The sequence below is a fragment of the Pochonia chlamydosporia genome, chromosome 2, assembly GCF_001653235.2.
Source record: "Pochonia chlamydosporia 170 chromosome 2, whole genome shotgun sequence".
NCBI classification, from domain to species: domain Eukaryota; kingdom Fungi; phylum Ascomycota; class Sordariomycetes; order Hypocreales; family Clavicipitaceae; genus Pochonia; species Pochonia chlamydosporia.
Genome location: NC_035791.1, coordinates 2029503 through 2055396, shown reverse-complemented (window position 1 = coordinate 2055396; position 25894 = coordinate 2029503). Strand labels below are relative to the sequence as shown.

The 25894-nt window shown below is 49.7% G+C and overlaps 8 protein-coding genes and 1 non-coding gene across 9 annotated transcripts; 6 read left to right on the top strand and 3 right to left on the bottom strand.

The window, feature by feature from the left end:
* Window positions 1-1426: 1426 nt before the first annotated feature.
* On the top strand, window positions 1427-3391 carry VFPPC_02750 (AMP-binding domain-containing protein; the record flags this gene model as incomplete). The annotated part of the gene is made up of 5 exons (XM_018282349.1): window positions 1427-1897; window positions 1983-2263; window positions 2329-2575; window positions 2632-2674; window positions 2730-3391. 5 exons carry the CDS (start codon window positions 1427-1429, stop codon window positions 3389-3391), a joined length of 1704 nt encoding a protein of 567 aa, XP_018146783.1.
* Window positions 3392-3550: 159 nt separating this feature from the next.
* Window positions 3551-4453, bottom strand: VFPPC_02749 (aldo-keto reductase; the record flags this gene model as incomplete). The annotated part of the gene is made up of 2 exons (XM_018282348.1): window positions 3551-3883; window positions 3941-4453. 2 exons carry the CDS (start codon window positions 4451-4453, stop codon window positions 3551-3553), a joined length of 846 nt encoding a protein of 281 aa, XP_018146782.1.
* A 756-nt stretch (window positions 4454-5209) lies between these two features.
* Window positions 5210-6007, top strand: VFPPC_13323 (Mss4-like protein; the record flags this gene model as incomplete). The annotated part of the gene is made up of 2 exons (XM_018291100.1): window positions 5210-5330; window positions 5442-6007. 2 exons carry the CDS (start codon window positions 5210-5212, stop codon window positions 6005-6007), a joined length of 687 nt encoding a protein of 228 aa, XP_018146781.1.
* A 1788-nt stretch (window positions 6008-7795) lies between these two features.
* VFPPC_02748 (beta-glucosidase) lies at window positions 7796-9292 on the top strand (the record flags this gene model as incomplete). Its single annotated transcript, XM_018282347.1, has 2 exons — window positions 7796-7839; window positions 7900-9292. 2 exons carry the CDS (start codon window positions 7796-7798, stop codon window positions 9290-9292), a joined length of 1437 nt encoding a protein of 478 aa, XP_018146780.1.
* Window positions 9293-11499: 2207 nt separating this feature from the next.
* Window positions 11500-13100, bottom strand: VFPPC_02745 (autophagy protein 16 (ATG16) domain-containing protein; the record flags this gene model as incomplete). The annotated part of the gene is made up of 5 exons (XM_018282345.1): window positions 11500-11586; window positions 11637-11879; window positions 11933-11941; window positions 12149-13016; window positions 13084-13100. The coding sequence occupies 5 exons, from the start codon at window positions 13098-13100 to the stop codon at window positions 11500-11502; spliced, it is 1224 nt and encodes a 407-aa protein (XP_018146778.1).
* Window positions 13101-14828: 1728 nt separating this feature from the next.
* VFPPC_02744 (hypothetical protein) lies at window positions 14829-16373 on the top strand (the record flags this gene model as incomplete). Its single annotated transcript, XM_018282344.1, has 3 exons — window positions 14829-14955; window positions 15086-15331; window positions 15436-16373. The coding sequence occupies 3 exons, from the start codon at window positions 14829-14831 to the stop codon at window positions 16371-16373; spliced, it is 1311 nt and encodes a 436-aa protein (XP_018146777.1).
* A 3126-nt stretch (window positions 16374-19499) lies between these two features.
* On the bottom strand, window positions 19500-19592 carry VFPPC_17252. Its single transcript has one exon. It is a non-coding gene; the product is annotated as a tRNA-Val (tRNA).
* Window positions 19593-20027: 435 nt separating this feature from the next.
* On the top strand, window positions 20028-20972 carry VFPPC_02740 (enoyl-CoA hydratase; the record flags this gene model as incomplete). The annotated part of the gene is made up of 2 exons (XM_018282342.1): window positions 20028-20169; window positions 20242-20972. 2 exons carry the CDS (start codon window positions 20028-20030, stop codon window positions 20970-20972), a joined length of 873 nt encoding a protein of 290 aa, XP_018146775.1.
* A 1057-nt stretch (window positions 20973-22029) lies between these two features.
* Window positions 22030-24549, top strand: VFPPC_02739 (ring finger domain-containing protein; the record flags this gene model as incomplete). Its single annotated transcript, XM_018282341.1, has 1 exon — window positions 22030-24549. One exon carries the CDS (start codon window positions 22030-22032, stop codon window positions 24547-24549), a length of 2520 nt encoding a protein of 839 aa, XP_018146774.1.
* Between the last annotated feature and the right edge of the window lie 1345 nt (window positions 24550-25894).

Here is a 25894-nt window from a genome sequence, read left to right as displayed (position 1 = left end):
TCGATCTGGTCCTGACCTGGATGGAGATTGAGCTAGTGGCAGCTCTAGCACAATGTAGGGGCTGAAGAAAATCAGGTCTGGTCAAGTCTGGTCGAAAGATGCCTGGTGCAACCAGCCCGTGATATGTGGTGTTTGTCTGGGCGTTGTTGCTAATTGTTGATGCCTGTGTTCTTTATGATGCACGAGTTGTGCAGTCCAAGCGTCGTGATGGTTTAGAGCGTTGTGCGTCCGTCGATATCTAGATGATGACCGTGTTGAAACGGCGGCCACTTCGGAAGAGTCAAATCTTGTCATTATTGGTTGCAGATACTCCAGTCTCTGGTAATTGTGGAAGTTGTGAATGACACCCACCGCAGGTGTACGTCATTTGCACACGCATGCCATTCATTAGTGTAAGGCTGCTGAGATGAAGTGTAATAAAAAAGAGCAATGTGTGACATGGTGCTTTTGCAACTGCAACTGTCAACATTGAATTGAATATGTCGATACTCATCATATCTGCGTGTCGATGTACGGAGTAGCTAGGAAGACGACACAATTCTACCCGACATCGGGAGCCTCAAATGCCCGATGAAAATCCCGGGTAGCTGCATTAATTGCTGAAGTCATTTTTGGTAGGTGCACCTGGCTGGGGCTTCATTTCTGGCTACTTCTCGAGAAAACCGATATGGGCATGACCATGATATTGCCTAAATAGGCGTGACCAAAGAAGCATTTGATTTGATATGGGAGGCGTAACCCGTGGGCACCTCGCATTCATGGCTGGAAACTCGTCAAGGAGGTTCCGAAGATGGCAAATTCTTGAGAAGCCCCTCCACAGCATTAAGGTGATGCACTGTGACCACGGAGCCCCGTTTCGGATCCGCAGCGAGTGCCGCGAAGGAGGCGGTTGGGGAGATTGAGGAGGCAATGCTAATTATTAGCGGGCGGATACTCGGTGTAAATTACCAACTGAGACTGGCTGGGACGACCAGACACAAGCACAGGCACAAGCATGGCATGCAGCAGCCATGTCGGAACCGTCGTCAGTGTCGGCTCCCAGTCCATTAGCACAGATGCAACGGCCAGGTTCATGGTTGCGGGGAAAGCTAAGTGAAGCTCCAGGCCGACCTGGTCAACATTGAATCAAATCAATGATCCATTTCATCTGCGGCCCACGGGAAATGTGGCAGCTCAATCAAGCCTTGGCCATCACCAGCCGGCTCTGAGCCGAGCATCTTTCCCCCGTTAACCGGCGACCCTGGACATTTCACCCGGATCCTAAGTTACATATTTACATTGCTCCCGCTCCGTCCCGTCATATCCATTTACTCTTTATATTGCTCTTGACTTGGCTTGAATTCTCAATTTTCTCCTTCTGCGAGTTAGTCCTTTCCCCCTCTCATATCTGCGCTGCAATTAATCGCATTACCTCGGCTTCGTCACAATGTCTGGACCGCCATCACGCATTCGGTCCATCCTAGGCCATTTGCTTCCTCAACCTCAACCTCCGCCTCACATTCACCACCTCTCGCCGACCTTTTTCCTGGAGCGCGCCGCTCTCGTCGAGCCCAATGCCGATGCAATACTTCACATAACCACCAATGGTGTCGCTGTGCGCCGATCCTACCAAACCTTTGCCGACCGAGCTCGAGGCTTGGCCTACTACCTCAAGAAGCACAAGCTGACTCGCATTGGAATTCTGGCTCCCAACACACCCGCTTTCCTCGAGTCGATATATGGTATTGTCGCAGGCGGCGGCGTTGTCGTCCCTGCCAACTACCGACTGAAGGAAGATGATATTGCGTACATCTTTGAGTATGCCGAGGTGGACTGTATTATTGTCGACAAGGAGTTTGAGACCTTGCTTGGCGCATTCACCAAAAGACACCCCAAGGTGCCATTGATTGTCGATTTGGTACGTGGGATACGCACATTTCATTTCGATGCTCTTACTTGTGCAACCAAAGGAAACTAGACGCTAACTTGAAGTTTCGTTCTAGGATACGGATGCCACCGAAGGCCCCTCGTGCGGCCAGTTCAATGAAGCTATTCTCGAAGGTCTCGCCTACGACAAAGAGCAGGGCGGCCATGCCTGGGCTGGCTTACAGTCCAAGGCAAACAACGAAGATGATATGCTCGCTATTCCTTTCACATCTGGTACAACGTCACGGCCAAAAGGTGTCGTTTACACTCATCGAGGCGCATACCTCGCCGCCATGGGAAATATTATTGAGTCTGGTCTCAACCAAGGACGATGCCGCTACTTGTGGACACTACCCATGTACGTCTACAGCCTCATCGTCAAAAGGACCGAAAAAGAACGGATACTGACGTTTGCGCTTCTAGGTTTCACGCTATGGGTTGGACCTTTCCGTGGTCCGTTGTTGCTGTGCGTGGATTGAACGTCTGCCTCCGAAAGATTGACTACCCCCTCATCTGGAAACTTTTGAAAGAAGAGGGAATCACGCACTTCAATGCAGCTCCCACCGTCAACACCCTCCTCGTTGCCGCCAAGGAGGCCACAAAACTCCCCAATCCAGTTCAAGTGACTGTTGCTGCCAGTCCTCCATCCGGCCATCTCTTTGAGCAAATGGTGAGACGAGCCCCTTTGCCAAACCCCCTAGTCCTCCACGCTAATATTCCTCGCAGACCAATCTCAATCTCATGCCAGTCCATGTATACGGAATGACGGGTGAGTTACACGAAGTTGCAAAACACATGCCAAGATAAAAACTAATTCAGTGCAGAAACCTACGGACCCATCACAAAATGCTACCACCTCCCTGAATGGGACAATCTCCCCCCTCAACAAAAGTACGCCAAGATGGCTCGACAGGGCCACGGATTCGTCACCAGTCTACCCATCCGTATTGTGAAACCCGATCAACCAGACGGCGTCCTCATCGACGTGGCCAAGAACGGCCAAGAGATCGGAGAAATCGTCTTCTTCGGAAATATCTGCGCCAAGGAATACTACAAGGACGCGGAAGCATCCCGAAAGCTCTTTGCAGGCGGCGCCCTGCACTCAGGTGATCTGGCCGTATGGCATCCCGACGGCAGCGCACAGATCCTCGATCGTGCCAAGGATATCATCATTTCAGGCGGCGAGAACATTTCGTCCGTCGCACTGGAGAGTATGCTCGTGCAGCATCCGGATATTCTGGAAGCTGGTGTTGTGGCCGTGCCCGATGATCATTGGGGTGAGACGCCGAAGGCGTATGTTACGGTCAAGGAGGGAAAGACTGTTCGAGGGGAGGATGTCATTTCTTGGGCGAAGCACCAGAGCAATATTAGCAAGTTTATGGTACCGAAGGAGGTGGAGGTTGTGAAGGAGTTGCCCAAGACGAGCACGGGCAAGATCAAGAAGAATGATCTACGAGACTGGGCTAAGAAGGGCAGCAAGTCATGAATGTGTATGAATGGAAAATATATCGTCAATGGTCGCGGGCCTGGATTGTATTTTTTGTAAACTAGGCCAAATCATGAGGCTTCTTATATCTGCCTCTAACCGCACCGCAAAGCATCATGTCTCATGGTCCATAAGAAATCGTGGTGACAGGCCAACACTTTATTTCACGTTGGCGGGGAACAAAGCTCCCGCCTTTCCGCGATCAAGCCCATCTAAGACCTGCATATCCCCATCGTTCAGCGCAAAGTCAAACACATCGGCATTCTGCCTGATTCTCTCGGGATTACCGCTCTTGGGTAAGGGAATCCAGTTCTTCTGGAGGGCAAATCGAATCAGAACCTGAGCCGGTGACTTCTTGTACTTGTCAGCCACGGCAGCCAACGTCGGATCGTTCAAGTGATCGCCACACGAGAGTGGACTGTATGCCTCGACAACAATGTTATTATCCTGGCAGTATTGCACGATTTCTCGTTGCTGACACCACGGATGAAGCTACACAATTAGCACGGCTCTGGTATCAACACAGAACAGTTCTAGTCAGGTTCATACCTCAATTTGATTGACGTGCGGCGGCCAAACTTTTGCATACTCCCTCATCTCCTCGATGTGCTGCGGCCGATAGTTACTCACGCCAATGGCCTTGGCTCGCCCCTCGGCGTACAGCTTCTCCAACGCTCCCCATAGCTCTTCCCTGGACTCTCGGCCCGTGCCGGGGATGTGAATCAGGAACAAGTCAACGTAGCCTCCCTGGCCGCCAATTTTCTCAATGCTCTCTAGACAGCTTTGGTATGACTTTTCAGCAGATCCTGCCGATTGACGAATCTTGGTGGTTAGAAAGATGTCTTCTCGTTTGAGGGAGGACTCGTGAATGGCTGCTCCTACGTCGGATTCGTTTCGGTATAGTTGTGCTGAGTCGATGTGGCGGTAGCCTGCTTCTAGGGCGGCCAGAACGGCTTTTTGGCAGGATTGTCCGTAGAGTTGGTATACGCCGAAGCCGAGTTTTGGTACGGAGGTGCTGTTGTTGGAGAGGGGGGCGATGTCGCGAATTGAGAGGGATGCCATGTTGTTTCTGGGGACGAAATTGAAAACCAGCTAAGGAAATTGGTTATGATGAACGATTATGAAGATGTTTGAAGAGATATTGTAAATTAAAAACGAGAAATTGGACCAAGGGCGTATCTCAACATCTTCTTTGACTATCAATGCAAAGCTTTGAGCAACAAATGGGTATCATCGCCAGAGTGCAGGTAAAGAGCGGGCGCATTCGTCATAGGGAACCACTTTATGCCCCACTTGGCCGCTGCCGGATGGCATCTTCCGCGAAGCTATCCGTTGATTGATCGATGCAAGTGCTAGCTGAAGACGATCTTTGTCGACGTCAATGATGGTTGAAGTGAAAAAAAATTTGTTAAAAAAAAAAAAGGGCGGATTATACGGGAATGCTCAATTTGAGAGAAAGAGGCAAAGCCCAGACCGAATCTCCTCCACGGTCGTAGACTTGGGAAGGAGCTATCAGCCTTTTTTTGACGCAGCTGGCTGTCAGCTGCAAGTCACCCGCAAACGACCAGAACGTTGGACCTCTGCCCCACCAACCAAACCCACCTGTCTGCCTACACTTTCGTCACAGCTGGGCTCGTTGTGCTTCAGCATTTCGCCTCCTCCATTCCACCAACGACGACGACATTCGCTCTGCTATCCTACGTACCGTCTGGCGGCTAATTCCACTCTTCGCTATCTGGTGACCGAATTGGTGATACACGGAATACAGTGGTCGATCCCTGCGGCCTCAATTAGAACCTTCGAACGGACCAAAGAAACATGAGCGCGTTGCGGCCTCTGCGGGGCGGTTGCTTGTGTGGGCGAAATCGTTACATCATTGCCCTGCCAGAGGATGGGATCCAAGAGGCACAGGTATTGTTCAGCACGGAAAGATCACACCGTAAGTTTGTAAACCTGAGAACAACTTGCAGGGAGCGAACAAGGCGTCACCTCACTTCTCGCCGAGTCTCATATTGATCGTGCAAATGAGCTGACGAGAGAGCTTTTCTAGAAGAGCCGCTTGCTACGCCTCTAGCGGCCTACATCCGAGTCCCGCTATCTTGGTTACACAGCACGACCTTTGCATTTTTTGACGATGAGACGCACGCAATGATTCGACGTGTTTACACGCACCCTAGCCAAGAGCATGCTAAACGCCAATTCTGCGGATTTTGTGGCACGCCACTGTCATATTGGTCTGAGGAGCCTCGAAGTGAAGCCGAATTCATCAACCTCACATTAGGCAGCCTTCTCCAAGAGGATCTTCAGGACTTGGAAGATCTTGGGCTCATCCCAGAGGAGAGTGAAAGCGAGCCCGAGGACAAGCAGGTTGGCAGTCCACGTCGTGGCAATGCGCTCCGACAGTCTTTTGGCGTTCCATGGTTTGATGGAATGGTCGAAGGCACGAGATTGGGTAGAATGCGTCGCACGCATGGCATCCGGCGATCAGATGACGGCACAGTCAAGGTTGAATGGGAAATTATTGAAGAATCGGATGGACCGGATGCCAATGATGTTGAAATGGAGACGGGATCTACCTCATCGGGGAAACGAAAGCTGCAGGACCGAGATGACTAGAAGGCATCATTATGAGGCGGCTCCTACAGCTTCACTCGGGGGTAGGGCAGTGGTCTCCGACACTTATGAGACACACGTTTTTTTAAATAAGGGGGCGTGCGCTATGCCTTTTGGCCGGGGGCAAAGCCAAGTCAATTGATATTGCTGGTGCGGTTTCGGGACCAACCCAAGCCGACAATCAAGTTGCCTGTTGAGCGTCAAGAGACAGCGGTGGGAACACAGGACCGGGAGGCGTGGGGCGCGGCGTTTATCTGTGAAGGAAGAAACCTGATTGATTATGTATGAAAAGGGATCAATTTATGTATAGAAGACAAGAGACAAGATGAGGGTAATTGGTGGCAGTGCCATATTTTTTACATGAGACGTTTCGTTTGGGTGCTGCCTTGTTCGCCAACGTATCGGGGAGTGCCGGCTCTGGACCGTCGAGGGTTTGCCATGCATACACGAGATGTGATTCATACCATCGATGGCAAAGACACATGGGCAAGCCGGTTATCGATGCATGATCCCAAGATATGTGCGACTCGAATGTGCTGCACAGATTACAGGCAATAGCTTCAAAGCCATCGACTGTTCCAACCCGGAACACGGCCCGGGCCCGACAGCTCCAGGCCAGAACCACATGGGCACATTGTGCGCATCCACGGAGAAATTAACACCCCATCATAAAACCCTGGAAGCGCGAAATCATCAGCAGAAAATTGTCGAGAAAATCTCACCTGCAAGCTAGCGCACAGGACACCCAAATCAGCCCCATGCGTGGGGGGTGCCGCCTTTGCGCCTCCATCAGATCCCAAAGCATGTGGTTCTCCCAAGGTGAGAGAGTCATCGGAAAGACGGGCCGGCGTTTCGAAACTCCCAGGACCCAAGAAAGACAGCTGCATTCAAAAATGGTGGCAATAAAGACATGGGAAGTTGTGAGTGGATGGAACATGGAATGGGCTTTTGGCGTCTGGCTGTCAATTTACCCCGCCGTGGGGCAAGAGCTTTCAATGTTGGTTTCCCGTGATGATGGTCATGGTTTCCCCCCCTGCATGGAATGTCTGGCATGGCAAGCCTTTTTTTTTTTTGTGAAGACAGCCATGAGCATGACATGTGTTTTTTATTGGTGTAAATAGATGTTGCTGGATACCTTGACGTTTTGTGTGGGAAGATATTTCCATGTTGCATTTCGTCTTCCTGGTCCATGTCATGGGGGTTTTCCATGGGGGCGCATTGTGAAGTGATGTCTGGTGCTGGGGTTGCGCTTTTCCCGCTTCATCCGGCGCCTAATCGGGAATATTCTCATTGGACCCCTGCACTTTGTTGTGTGTACTTTTGGGTGTGGCATGGGTATGGGTGTAGGAGAAGTTCTTTTTGTTTCGATGTCGAGAGGCCTGCGGTTTCTGTTGTAGATCTACTGTTTGGGGGGGACTTATTCTGCAGTTGGCGTGTTTTTTTTGGGTGCATTAGCTCCACTCGGTAAAGTATGGGTGAAGTGGTTGCCTTTGCGGTCTTGTGGTTTGGTGATGTTGATAGATGTGAAGGGGGTTGGCCGTTTCGTGATGCGCTTGGTGCGGGTATATAAGAAACCGGCAGCCCTCTGAATTACGAATAGGCGTAACAGTGGTACAGGTGAAACCTTGGGAGAACTTCCTTGTTTTTTTGTCAATACCAGTTTACATATTCTTGCCATCTGCGTCGAGGGTCATTTCCGAGTTGGGCCTTGGGTATATTTTGAGATTGAGAAGTGACCATCCAACCACCACTGCTCAACTTGCCTTGCCTTGCCTTGCCTTGCCTACCAACATGTCCTTACCAAGCGATTTCCTCTGGGGATTCGCAACCGCCGCGTAACTTGCCACCCCTTCACACAAATCTTTCATTACACAGACGTGCTAACCCCCTCACAGCTATCAGATCGAAGGCGCCGTCGAGCAAGACGGCCGAGCCCCCACCATCTGGGACACCTTTTGCAAGCTGCCGGGCAAAATCGCTGATGGCTCCTCGGGCACAACAGCCTGTGACTCGTACAACCGCACAGTAGAGGACATTACCCTCCTCAAATCACTGGGCGCAACGGCATACCGTTTCTCCCTGTCATGGACGCGCATCATACCGCTCGGCGGCCGGGATGACCCCGTCAACCAACCCGGTTTAGACCACTACGTCAAATTCGTGGACGACTTGATCGCCGCAGGCATCACGCCGTTCATTACACTGCTTCATTGGGATGTGCCCGATGAGTTGGACAAGCGGTATGGCGGGCTGCTGAATAAGGCTGAGTTTGGTCTTGACTTTGAGAACTACGCGCGCGTGTGCTTCCAGGCCATGCCCAAGGTGAAACACTGGGCTACCTTTAACGAACCATGGTGCTCGTCCGTATTGGGATACAACGTTGGGCAGTTTGCTCCAGGAAGGACGTCAGATCGGACTAAGTCGTCTGAGGGGGATGGCACTACGGAACCGTGGATCGCGGCGCATACGCTACTCATCGCCCACGGTCGAGCAGTCAAGCTGTACAGGGATGAGTTCAAGACACCATCCGGCGGTGAAATCGGCATCGTGCTCAATGGTGACGCCGTCTTTCCCTGGGATCCCGCCGACCCCAAGGACGTGGAAGCCTGCGAGCGCAAGATCGAGTTTGCCATCTCGTGGTTCGCAGACCCCATCTACAAGGGCGACTACCCCGAATCCATGAAACGCCAACTCGGCGACCGTCTACCGAAATTCACACCCGAGGAAATCGCCCTCGTCCACGGCTCCAACGACTTCTACGGCATGAACCACTACACAGCCAACTATGTCAAGCACCGTCCCGGCGAGCCCGACCCAGAAGACGTAGCCGGCCACCTCGACCTATTATTCTACAACAAACGGGGCTTCTGTATCGGCGAAGAGACGCAGTCGACGTGGCTGAGACCCTGTGCCCCTGGGTTCCGCGACCTGATGGTCTGGATTAGCAAGCGCTACAACTACCCCAAGATTTACATCACCGAGAATGGAACCAGTATCAAGGGGGAGAATGATTTGCCCGTGGAGAAGATCCTAGACGATGACTTCAGGGTGCGGTATTATGAGGACTATGTGCACGCAATGGCGACGGCTGTGTCGTTGGACGGCGTGGATGTGAGGGGGTATTTTGCATGGTCGTTGATGGATAACTTTGAGTGGGCGGAGGGGTATGAGACGCGGTTTGGGGTTTGTTATGTGGATTATGAGAATGGGCAGAAGAGGTATGCGAAGAAGAGTGCGCAGTGTTTGAAGCCGTTGTTTGATGAATTGATACGGAAGGAGGGACAGTGATGGTAGCATATAGATTTTTTGTCATTTGTACATGGTGATTTTGTTTATGAATATGTTCTTGGAGGTCGGATGGGATTTTGTTGGACGTTGTGGTATATGTGTTATGAGGCAAGGAGATACCTAGGTAGCTTAATGTTGACTGTATGGTGTATTTACGTATTGAGTAGTGCATTCGAGACACGGAAGACATATTTTGATGAATGTAATCCAGTTATGCTATTTGTAAGAGTAGTGGTGTTTCTGTTTCTAATGTCAAGTAATCTCATTAATGCACAAACTTCTGTCCAATGTAAAAAGCAAGCTTGATCCTTTTCCCTAACGCTATCCTCTGAAAGGTGTCAAAGCAAGCAGCTGAGCCTTTCGTACAAAGCCGCCATAGAATGCCAGTAATGGTAAAAGTCCACACCGAATAAAAAGGAGAGTTAGGCGCCAAATTATCAATGGCCCAGTGCCGTTTGTGCCGTGTGACTGCATGAACCCGGCAGTTTGCGTGGCTGGAGATCAGACACGGTAATTCGGCCTGCTTTACAATCGAAACTGCCAGATAAGACTGTGCCTTGATATTGTTATATAAGTATAGACACTCGATGAGAACTACATCTCCCACCTCGTTTCCAAAGAGTTGAAAACCCTGAGAAGCCTTTCAGTCCACAGTTTGCTTCAATGTCTCCACCAAACAATCGCCAGCATCTTCGACACACAACAGACGATTCCGCGACTTGCGAGTATACATCGTTCTCATTTGTGCTTCCCATGAACCAACAAGACTTCGACACTCTAATACCAAAGCCAGTAACGTCCTCAGACGAGAAAATACAGTGGGAGGTCAAAAATACTTAAACTAGGGAAATTTATCACATGTCGCGTTGTGTGCTGAGACATGCTGAGCTGTGTTGGTGTATACTTGGGTATACTGAGCTGTATTTGTGTATGCTTGGATACGTTAAGCTGTGTTTGTGTGTACTGGAAGACATTGAGCTGTGTTTGTGTATACTTGAATGTGGGCAAATACTTTTTACCACAGACTGTACATCGGCGTGTTTGGCTCAGTAGACCCGCCTTCTGCTCATAATAAGTAACGTTTCTTGCGGTTTGCTCGCTAAATCGCACCATAGAAAAGCCTTCGTACTGGAAAATTGAACTGTAATTCCAGGGAGGCGAATTCGCCGAGAACGTCATCACAGTGACAGCTCACGTTCGCCATGGTGACGGTGTCGAATGTCCTGTGGTTATCGTTATTCCCCTGAATGACGTTACCTTGCGGACTGTCTCCTATGATACTAGGGGTGACATTCAATGTTGCTGCGCTCCGACAAATCTTTCCCCGATCTGCCACCGCCGAAATGGAGCTCCGCGCTGGCCGCCTCGCTGATGGCGCCGCTCAATTGGACCATACGGCCGACGTCGCCAGGGAATGGTCTCTGGCCGCTGATGAACTCGCAGACGCAGACTACAGCGGCGATGGAGGCGTCTGTCTGAGCCAAGCGGGCCTGCTGCAATGTGTGGTGTTGATCGATGGTGGCTTGTATGTCCATTGGCTGCCTTTGTGCGCAGCGTGCTGGTGCGTCGACAGGTTTTCAATGCGGTCCAGCTGATTTTGAACCTCGGCGTGAGGGCTAGCCGTTATAGCCACGATGTGGTCTAGTTGGTTGCGCTGCTGAAGTATTTTCGCATCTTGGGTATCGTGGTGCTCGTAGAGTAAGTCACGCAGTTCTTCGAGATTGTCGTTTTGCTCGTTGCAGTGGTCCTCAAGCAAGGCTTTCATCTCGTCGATTTGTCTGCCAATGACAAACCCTCCAAGGTAGGCCGCCAAGAACTGGTATGATCTTTGCCTGGACTCAATGGATCCAGGTTTGAGTTCCTCAGGGTACTGGCGTGGGTACGAGCCCATGTATGGCTCGCGTGCCAACACACTGGGGATCGCAGCTGGCGAACTAGTTGCTCAAACTTGTAGATATGGGGCGTTGTTTGGGCTCCCTCCCTTCTCTTGGGCCGATAAACAACTGTCGAGAGCGAGTCCGTCCAAAACGCTCCCGAAAAGGTAAACTCTTGAGCATATTGTACCAAAATTCCCGAGGCTGGTGGATATATGTGCATGCCCAGGGCGAGGTATCAACGCTGCAAAGTTTGTATATCTCGTATTGGATATTACCAGGTAATCTGCGGATTCGATGTGCAAGTGGGTGAATCTGTGAGGTAGTCTCTAGTCACCTCACTGTTGTAAGAATAGCATCCAAATCATGCTCGAACCCTGATAGGAAGTAGGGTTCTGGGAGAGTCCGGCACCAAGTTTCCTGCTCTGACGTTAGACAAGAAACCCTCAACACTTGCAAATTAGACGTACCAAATGAGTATGCTCACGACTCTCTGTACAAGCAAATGAGTCATAACCTGCGTGGGGTTTGTGATTTATGTGAGGAACTGGATGAATGCCACCAAATTGCAAATAAGATGGTGTAAATTGGACATAGATTTGTCCTGCCCATGATCCTTTGCTGAGACCTAGCCACATGAAGTCGGCTCGTCGTTCAAGCGCAACCCAGATTGCATCCCATAGTCTCATTGGCGGCGCGCTTTGTTCCCTAAGCTTTGATTTATCAGTTTTAGTTTATTGTGATATCAAAGTTGATGGTTTTTTACCTTGAGGAACTGTATTGTTGGCATCAGCTCTATGAGATATACAGTCTGGTCCAATGTATTTGAACATATCCAAGTATACACTAACACAGCTCAACATGCCTCAGCACACAGCGCGGTATGCGATATATTTCCTTGTTTGAATACTTCTCCGCGCCCACTGTATTCTGGCCTTTTTTCTTCTTTTTTTGGTACATCCTCTGGGGCCTTTGTTCGTACCTTGAGGCGGTCGACGTCTGTTTGGAGTCCGTGGACGGACTCTTCAAGTGTGTCTACTTGTGTTTGGCACTGAAGCTGCTGACTGCTTGCCTCCTGAATTTCTTTGTTATTGGTTTCTTGTCTCTGTTTCAGCTCGGTGTGTGACTTTAAAAGCTCGGCATGCGCCCTTTTCAGCTCATCAAGGGACTTTTCAAGCCCAGAAATTCGGTGCTCGTAACTATCAACAAGCTTCGCAATGTCCTCCGATGTGGGTTTAGAACTTGGTAAGTCTGAATCTTCGACTTTGTTTTCGGGTGTTGGAGCATTCTCGTCAACCGACCTCACGGCTGACTGCGCATCCGGCTCAGACGAGTCGGTCTGAAACTCGATACGTAACAAGTCCTCGCAATTCATGTTTGCTAGCTTTCTTACTGGGTGGTTGCCAAATGAAAGTTTCTTGGTGTAATATCTTGTTGCCAGGAAATATGGTTGATGACCAGCCAATGCTCGTTGTTGTGCTGGTGCCAATTTTCCTTCCTTTCCGAACGCGTCAGTACAGCTCGTGAGACAGTCTTCGCCGGGCTTCGAAATTTTCAATTTTGAAAGCACTGGACGTTTGGCGGCGTTGCCATTCTTGTCGACATCCTTACGATAGATACTTTCTGCCTCGTCGTAAAGCTGACGAATGGCGTCAAGTGTCTGTGCCTCAAGCTGGGAGGCCGATTGACCGCACTTTCGAAAGTCTTCGCGGCAGCGGTTCTCCGCACACCTGAACACTCCTTCGAGGAATCGAACTGTTGATTTTCGTTTTCTGCTGATGGTATATCTCTGCTTTTGGCTCAGGTCTAATCTCTGGCTCTGGCCTAATCTCTGGCTCTGGCTCAGACGCCTATGTAATCGTAGTTTTCGGTGTATCGAACGCGTTTCTGTTCCGGAGAGTAACCCTCCCCTCTAACGCCGCATTGGGTCTCATTATCTATGATATGCCAATTGTCGGCCGCCTCTTGGTCATCATCGTGACTCAGACGTGATGTGAGGGGGGAATAGTTGAAATAACACGCTAGAAGACAGCGAGAAATGAAAGATGGAAGAGGCACGTTTGACCATGTAAGATGACACGAAAGAGGCTAGCAATGTTGACGTTGTGGAGAAGAATTTGAGGTTGGCTATTCACGGACCATTGTGGTTGTATTACCAGCACTTGAGGTGTGAAAGAGGAGGAAGATCATACGAGTGGTAAAGCAGGGGGAAAACGGTGTCGGTACAATAGTATTGAGGCGGTATTGAGATGACATTGAGACGAAGGATGCAACCCAATTTGGGAAATAGGAGTGATTCTTGGTCTTGCCGTTTGATCTTCTAGTTTCCACCGAGTTCTCACCCGGAATTGGTGGCACTGGGGGGCCTCAACCAAGGTTTGGATTTCCTTTGGAGTCTAGTCAAGTTAGAGTTTTGTCAAATAACAACATCTCTTGAACCTCACCTTTTTTCCGGTGGGCTTTCCTAGAGCAACCTGGAGTGTCTTGGGAGGTTGGCTCATCACTATGATCTGAACGCAAGGTGAATGCAAAATTGGAATACATGTACCCTATCGCCCATGTTGAGGGAGATCGGGTGATCATTTCTCACACATTCACTGTTCACTGCATCTTCCACACATTCACTGCTTCTTTCGCTGCATCCACAGATGCTCACATTCACTGTTCTCTGGGTTCATTACCCAGGTATATAAACGCGAGACTCCCCCCCCGTAGCTTGGGTTTTCTTTTCCTCCAGGCACAATACCTCATTTTTTCTTTCATTCTCTCTTCCGTTCGACATGGCGTGATGCTGAAGAAGGGACGTCATTCTAACAGAGTCAGGTGAGCATGCCATGAGCAGACGCTACGCCTACGAGACTCTGTCAGTCTACACCTTCCTCGCTCTATCCATTTGCGTCAAATGCAGGAAGGCTCGAAATATTACTTTTGGTGAGAAACATTGCCTATGGCACACTGCACTCGACTCTCTCTGATTGACATCTTCTCTACAGCATCACGCCATGTCGAACGGACAGGTAGCACCAGAGATGCTACCAACGACTGTGACTTCGTTGCCTGGATCCAGTAGATCTAGTGTGTAAGTTACTCCACGTCTTGGCTTGAGGACAAATCTATGTAGAACTCTCTTCTTGCTAACACACCAAGGGCTGTAGCTGGCGAACAAGTTGCTCAAAATCGTACATGCGCGGTGTAGCTTCAGCCCAACATGCCACTATAGGCATACGGCAAGGCATCTATGGCATATTCAACTTGACAAGCACATACAGTGAGGGGTCAAATGTATTTGACCACATACAAGGTATCGCATACAGCGTTATGTGCTGAGGCATATTGAGCTGTGTTGGTGTATACTCAGATGTGGGCAATTACCTTCTACGACAGACTGTAGACAGCTTTGTCTGTGTCAGGTATACCACTGGGATTCCACATGAGAAAGCCTACCGTATGCATTTGTGCACGAGAGGTCAGTGCGAGTCTTCCTCTTTTCAATTTCCCATCACAGATCACATCGTATGGTGTAGTACTAACATGCATGTGCTAGCCTCAACGGTTCTTGAAAGATATGCTTTTCTTGCCATAAAACGGCAATGCCGTGTGCGTGTGTGTGCAGTACACGTCACCACATGGTAAAAGCAATAGCCCTTGATAGGCCTACCAAGATGTCAAACATCGAGAAATCCACGAGTAGGCAAAATAGCCCCAAAGTGCGGATTTACGGACTAGAAATCCCTGAAGACTACAGAGGATTGTCAAGTCAAGCTCCGACCACCAGATATCAGTTGGTTGGTATGTCTTAGCTCTCTGTACTTTCCCCATCCCGTTGAATCAACCTCGCTAATCATTCATAAGATGCCCATTGGATGCTTCAAATGGAGAAACGATTGTTCACATGGCAGCATACTGGCAAATGTCACAGGTTCGGGAAAAACTTTCATAGCAGGAGCTCTCGTCTTGCTGAGTTATCGAGACAAGTCCCAGACACCGCAAGGACAACGGTTTGCGCCGACGTTGCTATTGGCCCCAAACAGCACGTTGTTAGGCCATTACTACGATTTGAAGGAGGCCTTCCCAGAGCTAAAGTTTTTCCTCTACTACGGTAGTCGAACGTTTGCAAGGGGCCACAACATACCGGAAGATCGCCACATCGATTCCGCCGCCATCGGTCAGTTTCTAGAGGAATGCTCTGAAAGTTCAGACGAGGCAGATGTGAGCGCAGTTCCCTGAGATTCATCTCTGTTTACCAACTAACTCTCTTTATTGTGGCAGACGGAGCGTATAGTAATATTGACAACTCCTCAGACCATGGTACAACGCGTGACGAGGAAGACTTCAACTCCTTTCCGATGGAATTGCCATTTGGGGCGGACACATTTGATTACTGCAAGGTAACTAGGACAAAGGATTATGTCCGAGACGATTTTCTCCGCAAGGAATGGATCGAAGAGCTACTGCCTGGAACGTATGAGCCAGAGGAACGGAGTGGCAACCTGATTGATCGTGAGTTGGTTGCCATCGACCCCGACCGACACTACTTTTCTCGCGTAATCATTGATGAAGCCCACCAAAACAAAAGTTTGGGCGGCTCGGTAGACCAATTTCTTCGAACAATCAACCATGGTGCGGTGCACCTGATGTCTGCGACCCTGCTGAGCAGCAATGCCACCGATATCGCCGATGCCGTTCGATCTTTCTGGAGATTGTCAAGTATACCTCCGATTTCAAGTTACCTCCATCGCCTTGGAAGTTTAACTGGGCTGTACCATGAATCCTACGACCCGTACAAGTCGTTTACGATCCCCGAAACGAGCGAGGAGACAAAGGCTCTCTTCGAACCGCGAACGTACAGCGAGAACGCCATCGAGTTACCTCACGCAATTCAGAAAATACGGAGAATCTATGAGGCTGATAGTTCACAAAGGCCATGGATCTTATCCCCAGAGCTTTTCCACAATATTCTCGAAGAATGGAAGGCTTCAAACTGCAGGGTGTCCATGGGGGCAGCCGTTGTGCGAAGTATCATCCATCAGGTGCAAAGACGACGCACAATGCAAACCCCGCTAATTCTTCCGGATGGACGTGAATCACGCATTGAGCATGACGTTTGTCTCCCTATAATAGACACCGAGGAGGTAACGTTTGATAAAGCGGATGCAAACAGCATCACGCTGCTCGGCCAAGGTTTGGCGAAGCGTGGAGATTTGTGACACCGTCACCGATTCTGCTCCATCAAAACAGACAGGACATCTCCCAGGGCAATGAATGCGATATCGCAGCTACTGGTCAAGTTGCGTGGACTGCCCCTTCAAACCGACTGGTTTCTGACGCCGCTCGTCGGCTTGCAGCCGCCTGGCCCGACAAGATCGTCACTCACATCTACCCTTTCGTCAAAGAACTGCAGAATGTTTTCGATGTAGAGGTAGCTTGTCCGAAAGAGCACATTGTAGATCGTCAGATGACAACCCAAGAAACTACCCTCATGAGTCATGACCAGCGACTATAGGCGACGCCTGAGGGCCTTTGAGGAGACATCGCCTGGGGCGAATCCCCAATCCCTTTCAGAAAGAGCCAAACGACTGGTACAAGAACGACCTGAAGATTATCCTGTTATGATAAGAGCCATGCGGGAAAAGAGTCACGACCGAGATGCCTTTATGCACAACGTTGTGGAATACAAGGAAGCCGGCAGGGAACTATTGCTTGAGGCTGCGAAACTCAGCAACGCAATTGTCGGGACACCGGTCGCCTTACAACAATTCGCCAACAGAATGGACTAGAAGCCCGATTTGGTTGTTGTTGATGAGGTTGGACGAATGACCGAGTGCCTTGCCCTGATCCCTATGCAGAAGTGGCCAAATGCAGCATGTTTCTTCGTTGGAGATCCGAAACAGTTTGGCCCGGTCTCACTGTCTTCTGATACAAGGTGGTTCAACGATCTCTTCGGGAAACAGCGAAAAGTCAGCCTCATTGACCGTGCCTACTTTGCTGGTCAGGTGGATATTGTTCTGAGAGATAATTATCGCTGTCGTGGAACGGCGGGAAGTTGGGTCCGTGACACCTTTTACATGAATGATCTATCCATCATACACGACCACTGCCCATACGCCAGAAGAGTTGCAACGTTTATGCAACAGTACAGCGATAAGGAAGTCATATCCAATTTAATATAGTTTGATGTCCGAGAGACCTTTCAACACGAAATTGGCACATCATACACCAATCCTACCCAAACTCGTTTTGTTGTCGGGTTTTGCATCACCCTCTTCAGACAATGCCCGATTTCCGGACATGAGAGATATTGATGTACAACTATCAGACCAAAGTCCCAATAATATTCGCCGCGGCGGCATCATGATCATCACGGCGAACGCGCAGCAGAAAGCGTTGTATGAGTCTCTCATTGCCGAGATCTCCGCAGCTGAGATCATACCAGAATTTCTGACTGTTCGGACAATCGACCAGTCTCAAAGCTACCAAACTCCAGTAGTCTTTGTCGACCTCGTTCGGACAGACAAGTGCGGTTTTATCAACGACGACGCACACCTTGCTGTTGCCATGTGGACTGAGTCAAACAGCTGGCATTTACTTTGCACTTTCTTTGTCTTATGATTACGCTTTCTCAGAGCTAGATATGTAGGATTTTACAGATTAGAAGGAACAAAAGGACGATCGCCTTGGCTGTTAGTTTGCTTTTCTTTTTTGTCACTGTTTTACAGGTACAGTCTGTGGCAAAACATATCTGCCTGTATCTAAACATACACAAACACAGCTCAGAATATCCAAGTATACACAAACACATCTCAATATATCCAAGATTACACCAACACAGCTTACATGCAAACAAAGCGATATGTGATACCTTTCCCTTATTTAAATACTTTTTGATCCCCACACTGTAGCCTAATGCCGAAGACATATACATGCAAAGTGCAATGTCATATTTGCAAATTTCCCCGCGTAGACTGATATAATCTAGCAGTCGTAAGGCTACAGACAAGTATTTGCCACTTAGTGGATAGGTTATTCCATTCTTTGACATTGACGAGTTTTCCACCCGCTGTGTGGTGGCCTTCGATGGATGTAACAATGAATCCGATCATGGTCAGGAAAGACTTCACTTGCCTACATGCATCAACCCCAGCTAATCACAATAATTTAGGCGTAAATCGACATGCCCTACAAGACAGATTCAAGCTGCAAAAGTAAAACAACTTACATTATTATTTGAGGAATATCCGCAAAGATAACAAGGCGTTTCCTGTTCATAGCGCACTAAGTCTACGCATGGTGTAAGATCTATATGAGCAATAGTGACCTGCCCGCGATGTATCGACAGAGGGTGAACAGATCGATGGGTGGCAAAGTCAGGGTCAAGGCATGTTTCACGGTAGGAGTAGCCGAGTCACCCATCAGGAATGACAGTTTTATCGTGGTGGCAAATGCGAGTGTTGCGAGGCGAAGCTTGAGCTAGTGAAACTTTTCTCAGTGCTTTGCTTTTGTGAGTTTCGACAATCACAGCCTTAAAGAAAAATTCAGTCACCTGCAAGGGTAAATAACATTTGAAGCTTGACATGGATCTCCAGGCACCGGACCAGACTGTTCAAACTCAATGTTGCCAGCTGCCAGCTTGAGGTGAATAGCGGCTGACTTACCAGGTAACTACAAATTTTGGACCTTGGACGTCAACATTGAAGTTTGCCAACCTCACAAACTCCCGGAAGCATCGGGTTCTTGGAGCCTTTCGTGCGGATATGCATCCATCTGTGATAGCTCCAACGGCTTCTCGCTAATGTTCAGTCGGCCACCAGTGTATTAGTCGCAGAACAGGGGCGCGTGAGTTCGAGAACGCCGTAGAGAAGAGGGGTACACATCATCCCATCAATATGGCAGATGTTCAACCTTAAACGCAGCTATAGTACAGGGGATCTTGATAAGTATCAATGATGCCTCCGATATCGTCTCTCTTTGGTCTTTCTGTTGAGTTCGCTCAACGTAGTGGCATGGCCGAGTAAGAGCCACTGAATGATGAAGCATCCACGAGACCCTGTTGCTAAAATTAGCACACATCACTCTTTTCACATGTCAAATGCCTTTTCTGTAATAAACCATATGACACGCTCATGGACGTCACAACAAATAGATCCGCGAAGAGTTAACCACAAGGTCAGCACGCACCAACATATTCCCATGCCAACCGCAAAGCTATAGAAGACCCCCAATATCTCAGTCCGTCTATGCCCATGAAATAGAAAAAAAAAATAGCAAGGAAATGTGCGACACTGCCAAAACACCACCAAAGATCTGGATATCACAACAACGACGAGCAAAAAGAGTAGTCGAGCCGGGAGTCGAACCCGGGTCTGTCGCGCGCTCCGCAAATTAGCTAATTTGTGAAGCGACTGTACTAACCGTTATACGACTCGACCATTATGCTTTCCGGCTGTTTCTGATTGGATTCTTCTTATTATTTGTTATAAAGGTGAGGAGAAAGTGGTGCGTTGGGTGCTCCACCTCAGTGCGCCTCCGCCACGACAGACTGGGCGGCTGGCTCCCTAACCAGCCAGGAACGACAGACATCCTCAATGCCCCACTATTGGAAGGCATTGAGCTCCTCCCACCAGACAGTACTCCGTACTCCGTACGCTGTAAACGTCACTTATCCTCGGCTCAAAGCCGATGCTTTCCATGCATCAACCAAGAGCTTCATCCCACCCTCATTTCTTCATCTGCCTCGAACGTATCAAGACCCGACCGTCGCACCCGAACGGACCCATTGGCAGATTCCCACTAGCTGAATTTGCATTTAACAACATCAATTCATTACACTCTGCATCTGGGCCTGCGTTGCCATTGCAATCACAATGAACACTGTTCGGTTCGTCAGACCCATTGCGGCTCGGGTGCCGTTCCAGCGCTCAACCTTGCCTCGCGTGGTTCGCGCGTATAGCTCCAAGTCTTTCGAATACATTCAGACCTCTACTCCCAAGCCCGGGGTTGGTCAAGGTATGTTGTCTACTAGCACTAATGGCATTGTGCAAAAAATCATGGGTCACTAATTGATGCCCTTCCTGACAGTCACGCTCAACCGACCCAAGGCCCTCAATGCCCTCTGCACCCCGTTGATCAACGAGCTGAACGAGGCCCTCAACGAGTTCAATGCCTCCGATGAGACCTCTGTCATTGTCCTTACCGGCTCAGAAAAGGCCTTTGCCGCCGGCGCCGACATCAAGGAAATGGCCCCTCTGACCTTCTCCGAAGCGTACACCAAGTCCTTTATCGAGTCGTGGTCTCTCTTGACCACTCAGATCAAGAAGCCTATTATTGCTGCCGTTTCTGGCCACGCCCTCGGTGGTGGTTGCGAGCTCGCCATGATGTGCGACCTCATCTACTGCACTGAGAAGGCCAACTTTGGACAGCCCGAGGTCAAGCTTGGCACCATTCCCGGCGCCGGTGGCAGCCAGCGACTAACCCGTGCTATTGGCAAGTCCAAGGCCATGGAGCTTATCCTGACTGGTAAATCATTCTCTGGCACCGAGGCCGAGAAGTGGGGTGTTGCAGCCAGGACTTTCCCTACCTATGAGGCTCTTATGGAGGAGACGCTCAAGACTGCTGAGACCATTGCTGGATACTCTAAAGTCGCTGTTCAGGCTTGCAAGGAGGTCGTCAACAAGAGCCAGGACTTGGGTCTGCGAGATGGTGTTGAGTTTGAGCGACGTGTCTTCCACAGCTTGTTCGGCAGCCAGGATCAGAAGATTGGCATGAAGGCGTTTGCTGAGAAGAAGAAGGCCGAGTGGACTCACTCTTAGAGGCGACAGCATAAAAGATGGACATTGGGTTATACGTTGTAAGGAAGAAATATATTGTCAAGTTAAGCCAATGACCCGACCGTGCTAAGGGTTTGTCGCATAGCCGTCTGGTGTTCCCACTGGGTGCATGTGCGTGGTTTGTATTTACCTACATGTGAAGCTAACAACGTCCAACTCGTCCGTGTGACCAAAATCAGCACTTGGTGATTGCATCATCCCTGTGGAGGAGTAGCAGACTAGCATAAACGAGCTGTTCGTTGAAAACCGTACCAAGAACGCTGCATCTATTTCCCTCCCATCAGCAAATCTGTGCTGCTGCAGAGGCGGCGCAACGAATAGACCGTCATGGCCTGATCTCGTATTGAAAAAATAGGCTTGTTTCCAATTCGGTTTTGGCCTCGTTGTGTCGTGTGCGTTGGGCTGGACAATAGCTGCTGGTCTAGCTAGAAGGACATGGGGTCGATCCGGTCAGCACATGCAGCCAATAACCCCGCTACCTAACTTTGCCAACTGCAGTCAATATTGGTGGGTATGGTCAACTGGTGTGGTCCAGCGCGCCCACACATGTTGCCACAGATGCGACAGGGCTCATCAACTCTCTCTCTCTCCAGGATACTTGGGGAAAGTCTTTTCCTTTCCAAAGCCATATTTCGCAGAGTCAGGTGTCTTGGCTCTGCGGTTGGCGTTTGATGCTATGAATGGCGTCTCGAAAACCCAGCCTGGATCTGGAGAAGGAGCTGACGTGCTCTGTATGTCTAACCCACAACTGCTTCATGTCCCATGTTGCTTCAACTCCTCCACATGTCGTGCCTGAGTCGCTGACTTGTCATGTTGCCAATAGATTTGCACGGAGCTCCTATACCAGCCTCTTACCTTACTTGACTGCCTTCATACCTTCTGCGGGGCGTGCCTGAAAGAATGGTTCCGTTTCCAAGCTGCAAAGGTCGAGAAAGCGCCTACACCGCCAACCCCAGACGATCCGATCTTCACCTGCCCGTCATGTCGAAGTTCTGTACGAGACACCAGGCACAATGCCACGGTTGTCACATTGTTAGACATGTATGTAGCCGCTAACCCGGCAAAGGCACGGTCCGACGCCGACAAGGAGGAAATGGCGGCCAAGTACAAACCCGGAGATCAGGTCCTGCCCAAGGTAAAGGTTAGGGAACGAACTGCGGAGGAGCGGAGGGCTGAAGACGAGGATCGTCGTTTAATAGACGAAGTTCGAGAAATGAGTTTGCGCGAAGCCACACCAGGGCAAACCCGGGCAGAAAGACCCCGAAGGCACCGACAAAGTCACTCAGTCGACGGAAGGTCAAGATCGAGCAGGAATCACAGATCAACTTCCCGCCACCGGCCAGCTGGAGATGTTTCAGGGCATTCTCGAAGCGACGAATCCAGTCGTCAGGGTTCTGACCATAGCACAAGTGATAGAGAGCGACGACGAAGGAGACGGCAAAGTGATAGCCACCAGCGCCAGGTTGAACATCAATCGTCGTTGCGATCTCTGATTAGCACGTCAGAGATGAGTGAAAGAGATATTGAAAGGGAAATCGAAGACTTCGCAAGGCAAATTCAAGAAGAGGGCCTGTTGGATGGACTAGATTTGGATAATATTGACTTGACTCGCGATGATGAGTTGAGTCGACGAATCACCGAGGCGTATAGACGTCGGCAAAGGGAACGAACTCGAAACGAGTCCTCCAGACGAGCCACCTCGAGCAATAGCAATGTTGCCTCTAGAAGTACGGAGGCAATTCAAACGGACGCAAGACTTACAGCACCAGAAACCGGATCAAGATCTCGCGCCAGCTCAAGGTCAACCACTGGAAGCGGTCAGCCCGAAGACAGAAGCAGACCACCTACGAGTGGGCCAACGAATCTCGAAGTAAGGGACTCTGCGAGTCGACCGCGACGGAGGACTGCAAGCGGGGGCCGCAGTGCCACAACACCAATCTTCTCATCCGCGGCAGAAACTCGTCCAGCAGCTCGGTCTTCGACGGACCTAGGACTACGGTCACAGACGTCAGATCCCACCGCCCCTCGACAAAGCTTCAGCGAGGCTCGCAGTTCCAGCACCCCGTCAGTTCCAGCTTCCTCTCAGGCACCCGTTGAACTACCGGCATCAGCATCCGGCAACAATGCTTCATTCGCCAGTCGAGTGCCCCAATGGAATCCTGCCACGGTAGATGCTGCGCCTGCAACAACAAATGAGACGACTACAACGCAGACCAGTAGGCATCATCTACCAGCAGAGCTTGCCATTGTTCACTCTGCGGTGTCTAGTCCTGTGGCTAGCCCAACTTCCACCTCCGGGCATCGACGAACACAGTCGCAGTGGTTCCCCGAGCCTTCCATATCATGCTCACATTGCAGCAAGCAACATATAGAGTATGATGTGCACTACAATTGTGGTATATGTGCGGGAGGTCAGTGGAATATATGCCTGAACTGCTATCGATCTGGCCAAGGATGTAAATTTTGGTTCGGCTTTGGTTACGGGGCCTGGACCAAGTGGGAGAAGGTGCGACAACAAGGAGACGGATCGTTAGCTCGGCCGCATATGCTTACGGCCAGCCGATATCTACCACCCCCGTCAACACCTGGCGGTGCTGATGGCAGGAAAACGCTAACCGCAGATGACCCGAGAGGAAGACTGCAAACGGGAACATTCTGTGCCCGGTGTCTGGCGTGGACAAACGACTGCTTCTGGCGGTGCGACGTGTGCAATGAAGGGGACTGGGGATTCTGTAACAATTGTGTCAACCAGGGCAAATCGTGCACGCACCCTCTTCTTCCTTTGACTCATGAAGCTTCGCTAGGTACTGGCCGCCCTGTTAGCCCTAGCTCACCTGGCCGACCTCCTACTGCGACTGTCTACACTGGACCTCAAGCAACGAGCATTGGGCCTTTCAAGCCTTTGACATTCCGGACCAGATGCGACGTATGCCAGGATTCGATATTACCCTCCCGCGTGCGATATCATTGCTTCAACTGTACAAGTGCGTTGGTAACTGATGCACCACCAGGCGACTACGACATTTGCACGTCGTGCTATAACAACTTGGTTTCAGGGGGCCAAATTAGTATGGAAAACGGCCATTCTGGTTGGAGACGGTGTTTGAATGGTCATAGAATGTCTGTCATTGGATTCACAGAAGGCAAAATTGGACAATGGAGATTTGTCGAACGTGATATTGTCGGTGGTCGAGTCCTTCGTTCGGAGCCTTTCGAGAGTCCTGAATATCCTGGGCAAGGACTCCAAAAATGGTCTTGGAGGAAGGGGGAGGAAAAGTGGGAGCGACTAGCTACGAGGGATGTGTCTGCAACTGCTCCAGCAAAAGCTGGCTCGACATCGTTTACACTCTCTTTCCCCCCTGATGGCGGAACGGGCATGAGAGGAAATTCCCGCTGGGCCTGGTATCCGACGGCCGGATCAGAAGATGAGCTGCTGTTTCCAAAAGGTGCCGAAATTCGAGAGATTGAAGATGTGAATGGGGATTGGTTCTTCGGTACGTATATGGGCGCCAAGGGGCTTTTCCCAGCGCCATATGTACGGCTTGGGCAGACGAAGTGAGATATGACATCATGATTGTATGTACGACGAAGACAGACGATAGCATAATGAGTATGCATAGCCTTGGCATGGTATTGGGATAGGGGGCACACGATGCAGCATACGAAATGAAATTGATGACATGACTCCACGATATTTCGTGAACTGGAAGTGAATTTGGCGGTCAGAACGATTCATTATTGTGAATGGAAGGAAACAGGGTCAAGTTCAAATTTGCTCTTGGAGTTTTAAATCTTTATTGATCCGACATAATGCCTGCCAACTACAGTCTATGCTCAAAATTATTTGCCTATATTAAGTATACTCTATCACAACTCAATGTCTCAACATATTACGCGATATGCGATACCTTTTACTTTGGATATTGTTGACCGCCCACCGCAGATTCGCAAAGTCAATTTTCATCGCTGCTGTTGACGATCTTGGCTTGACTTGGGTAAAAAAGGACTGGTTCACCAAGACGTATTATTTCGTTGCTGATATTGGGTCATGTAATTTCACGGCACGTATTTGGCGCTCAATGTTGCTTTTTTGAGTGGTACTACGACCTCGCGTATTTCGGACTGTGTAAACGGAGTACGGGTGAGACGTACATAGGTAGTCAGGAGCTAGAAATGATACTCTGTGTGAGCATTTAATCACTCATAAGAGGAAGCAAATACGTTTAGATAATATTTAGAGTCCTTTATTCGATGTTATTTTGCATTTATCAAATCTTCAACCACCCCCCAACGGCCACTTTCCTTGGGTGATTGGTAAAGCTTTACAGACCGACTTACCCAAACCCTCCATTACATGGTTTGGAAACCACTTCTATTCATTCGGCGGCAATAAGAATCTATCGGCTCATCGCGATCACGAGTGGCTATTTCCAAGTCTAACCAGATTTGTTCATTTCCGCACATTAGCAATGCCGACCAGACTAGTAACAAGGTTGCTAATCCCGAATCAAATTTCCATGGAAGAGTCCCTGGCGATTCCCCGCTGTGAATGGATATGAATCCCTTTCCTAGTTTTAGAATAGTAGCTCAGCCACGGGGAGATCGGCAGACTTTAAAGGAATTTTGCGGCCGGCAGAGTAGGGCTGAGTGGAGAGGGTTGAAGTACTTGGCTTGGAAACAAGTTACCTAGATCACGACGGAGTTATAGTGACTGTATCTGATAGTTTGATGCTTCTGGGTACTCTTTACAACGGAGAAAAGTTTTGCTTCCCAAGGGCTGTATATTTTGTTCACATAGTCATCCTACCTTTGTTGATGTACATGTCTCACATTGAGCTAGCCAGCATGTGTTGTGATATGCACTCCATGACTGAAGCCCATTTATGTGACCATGAGTACTGCTT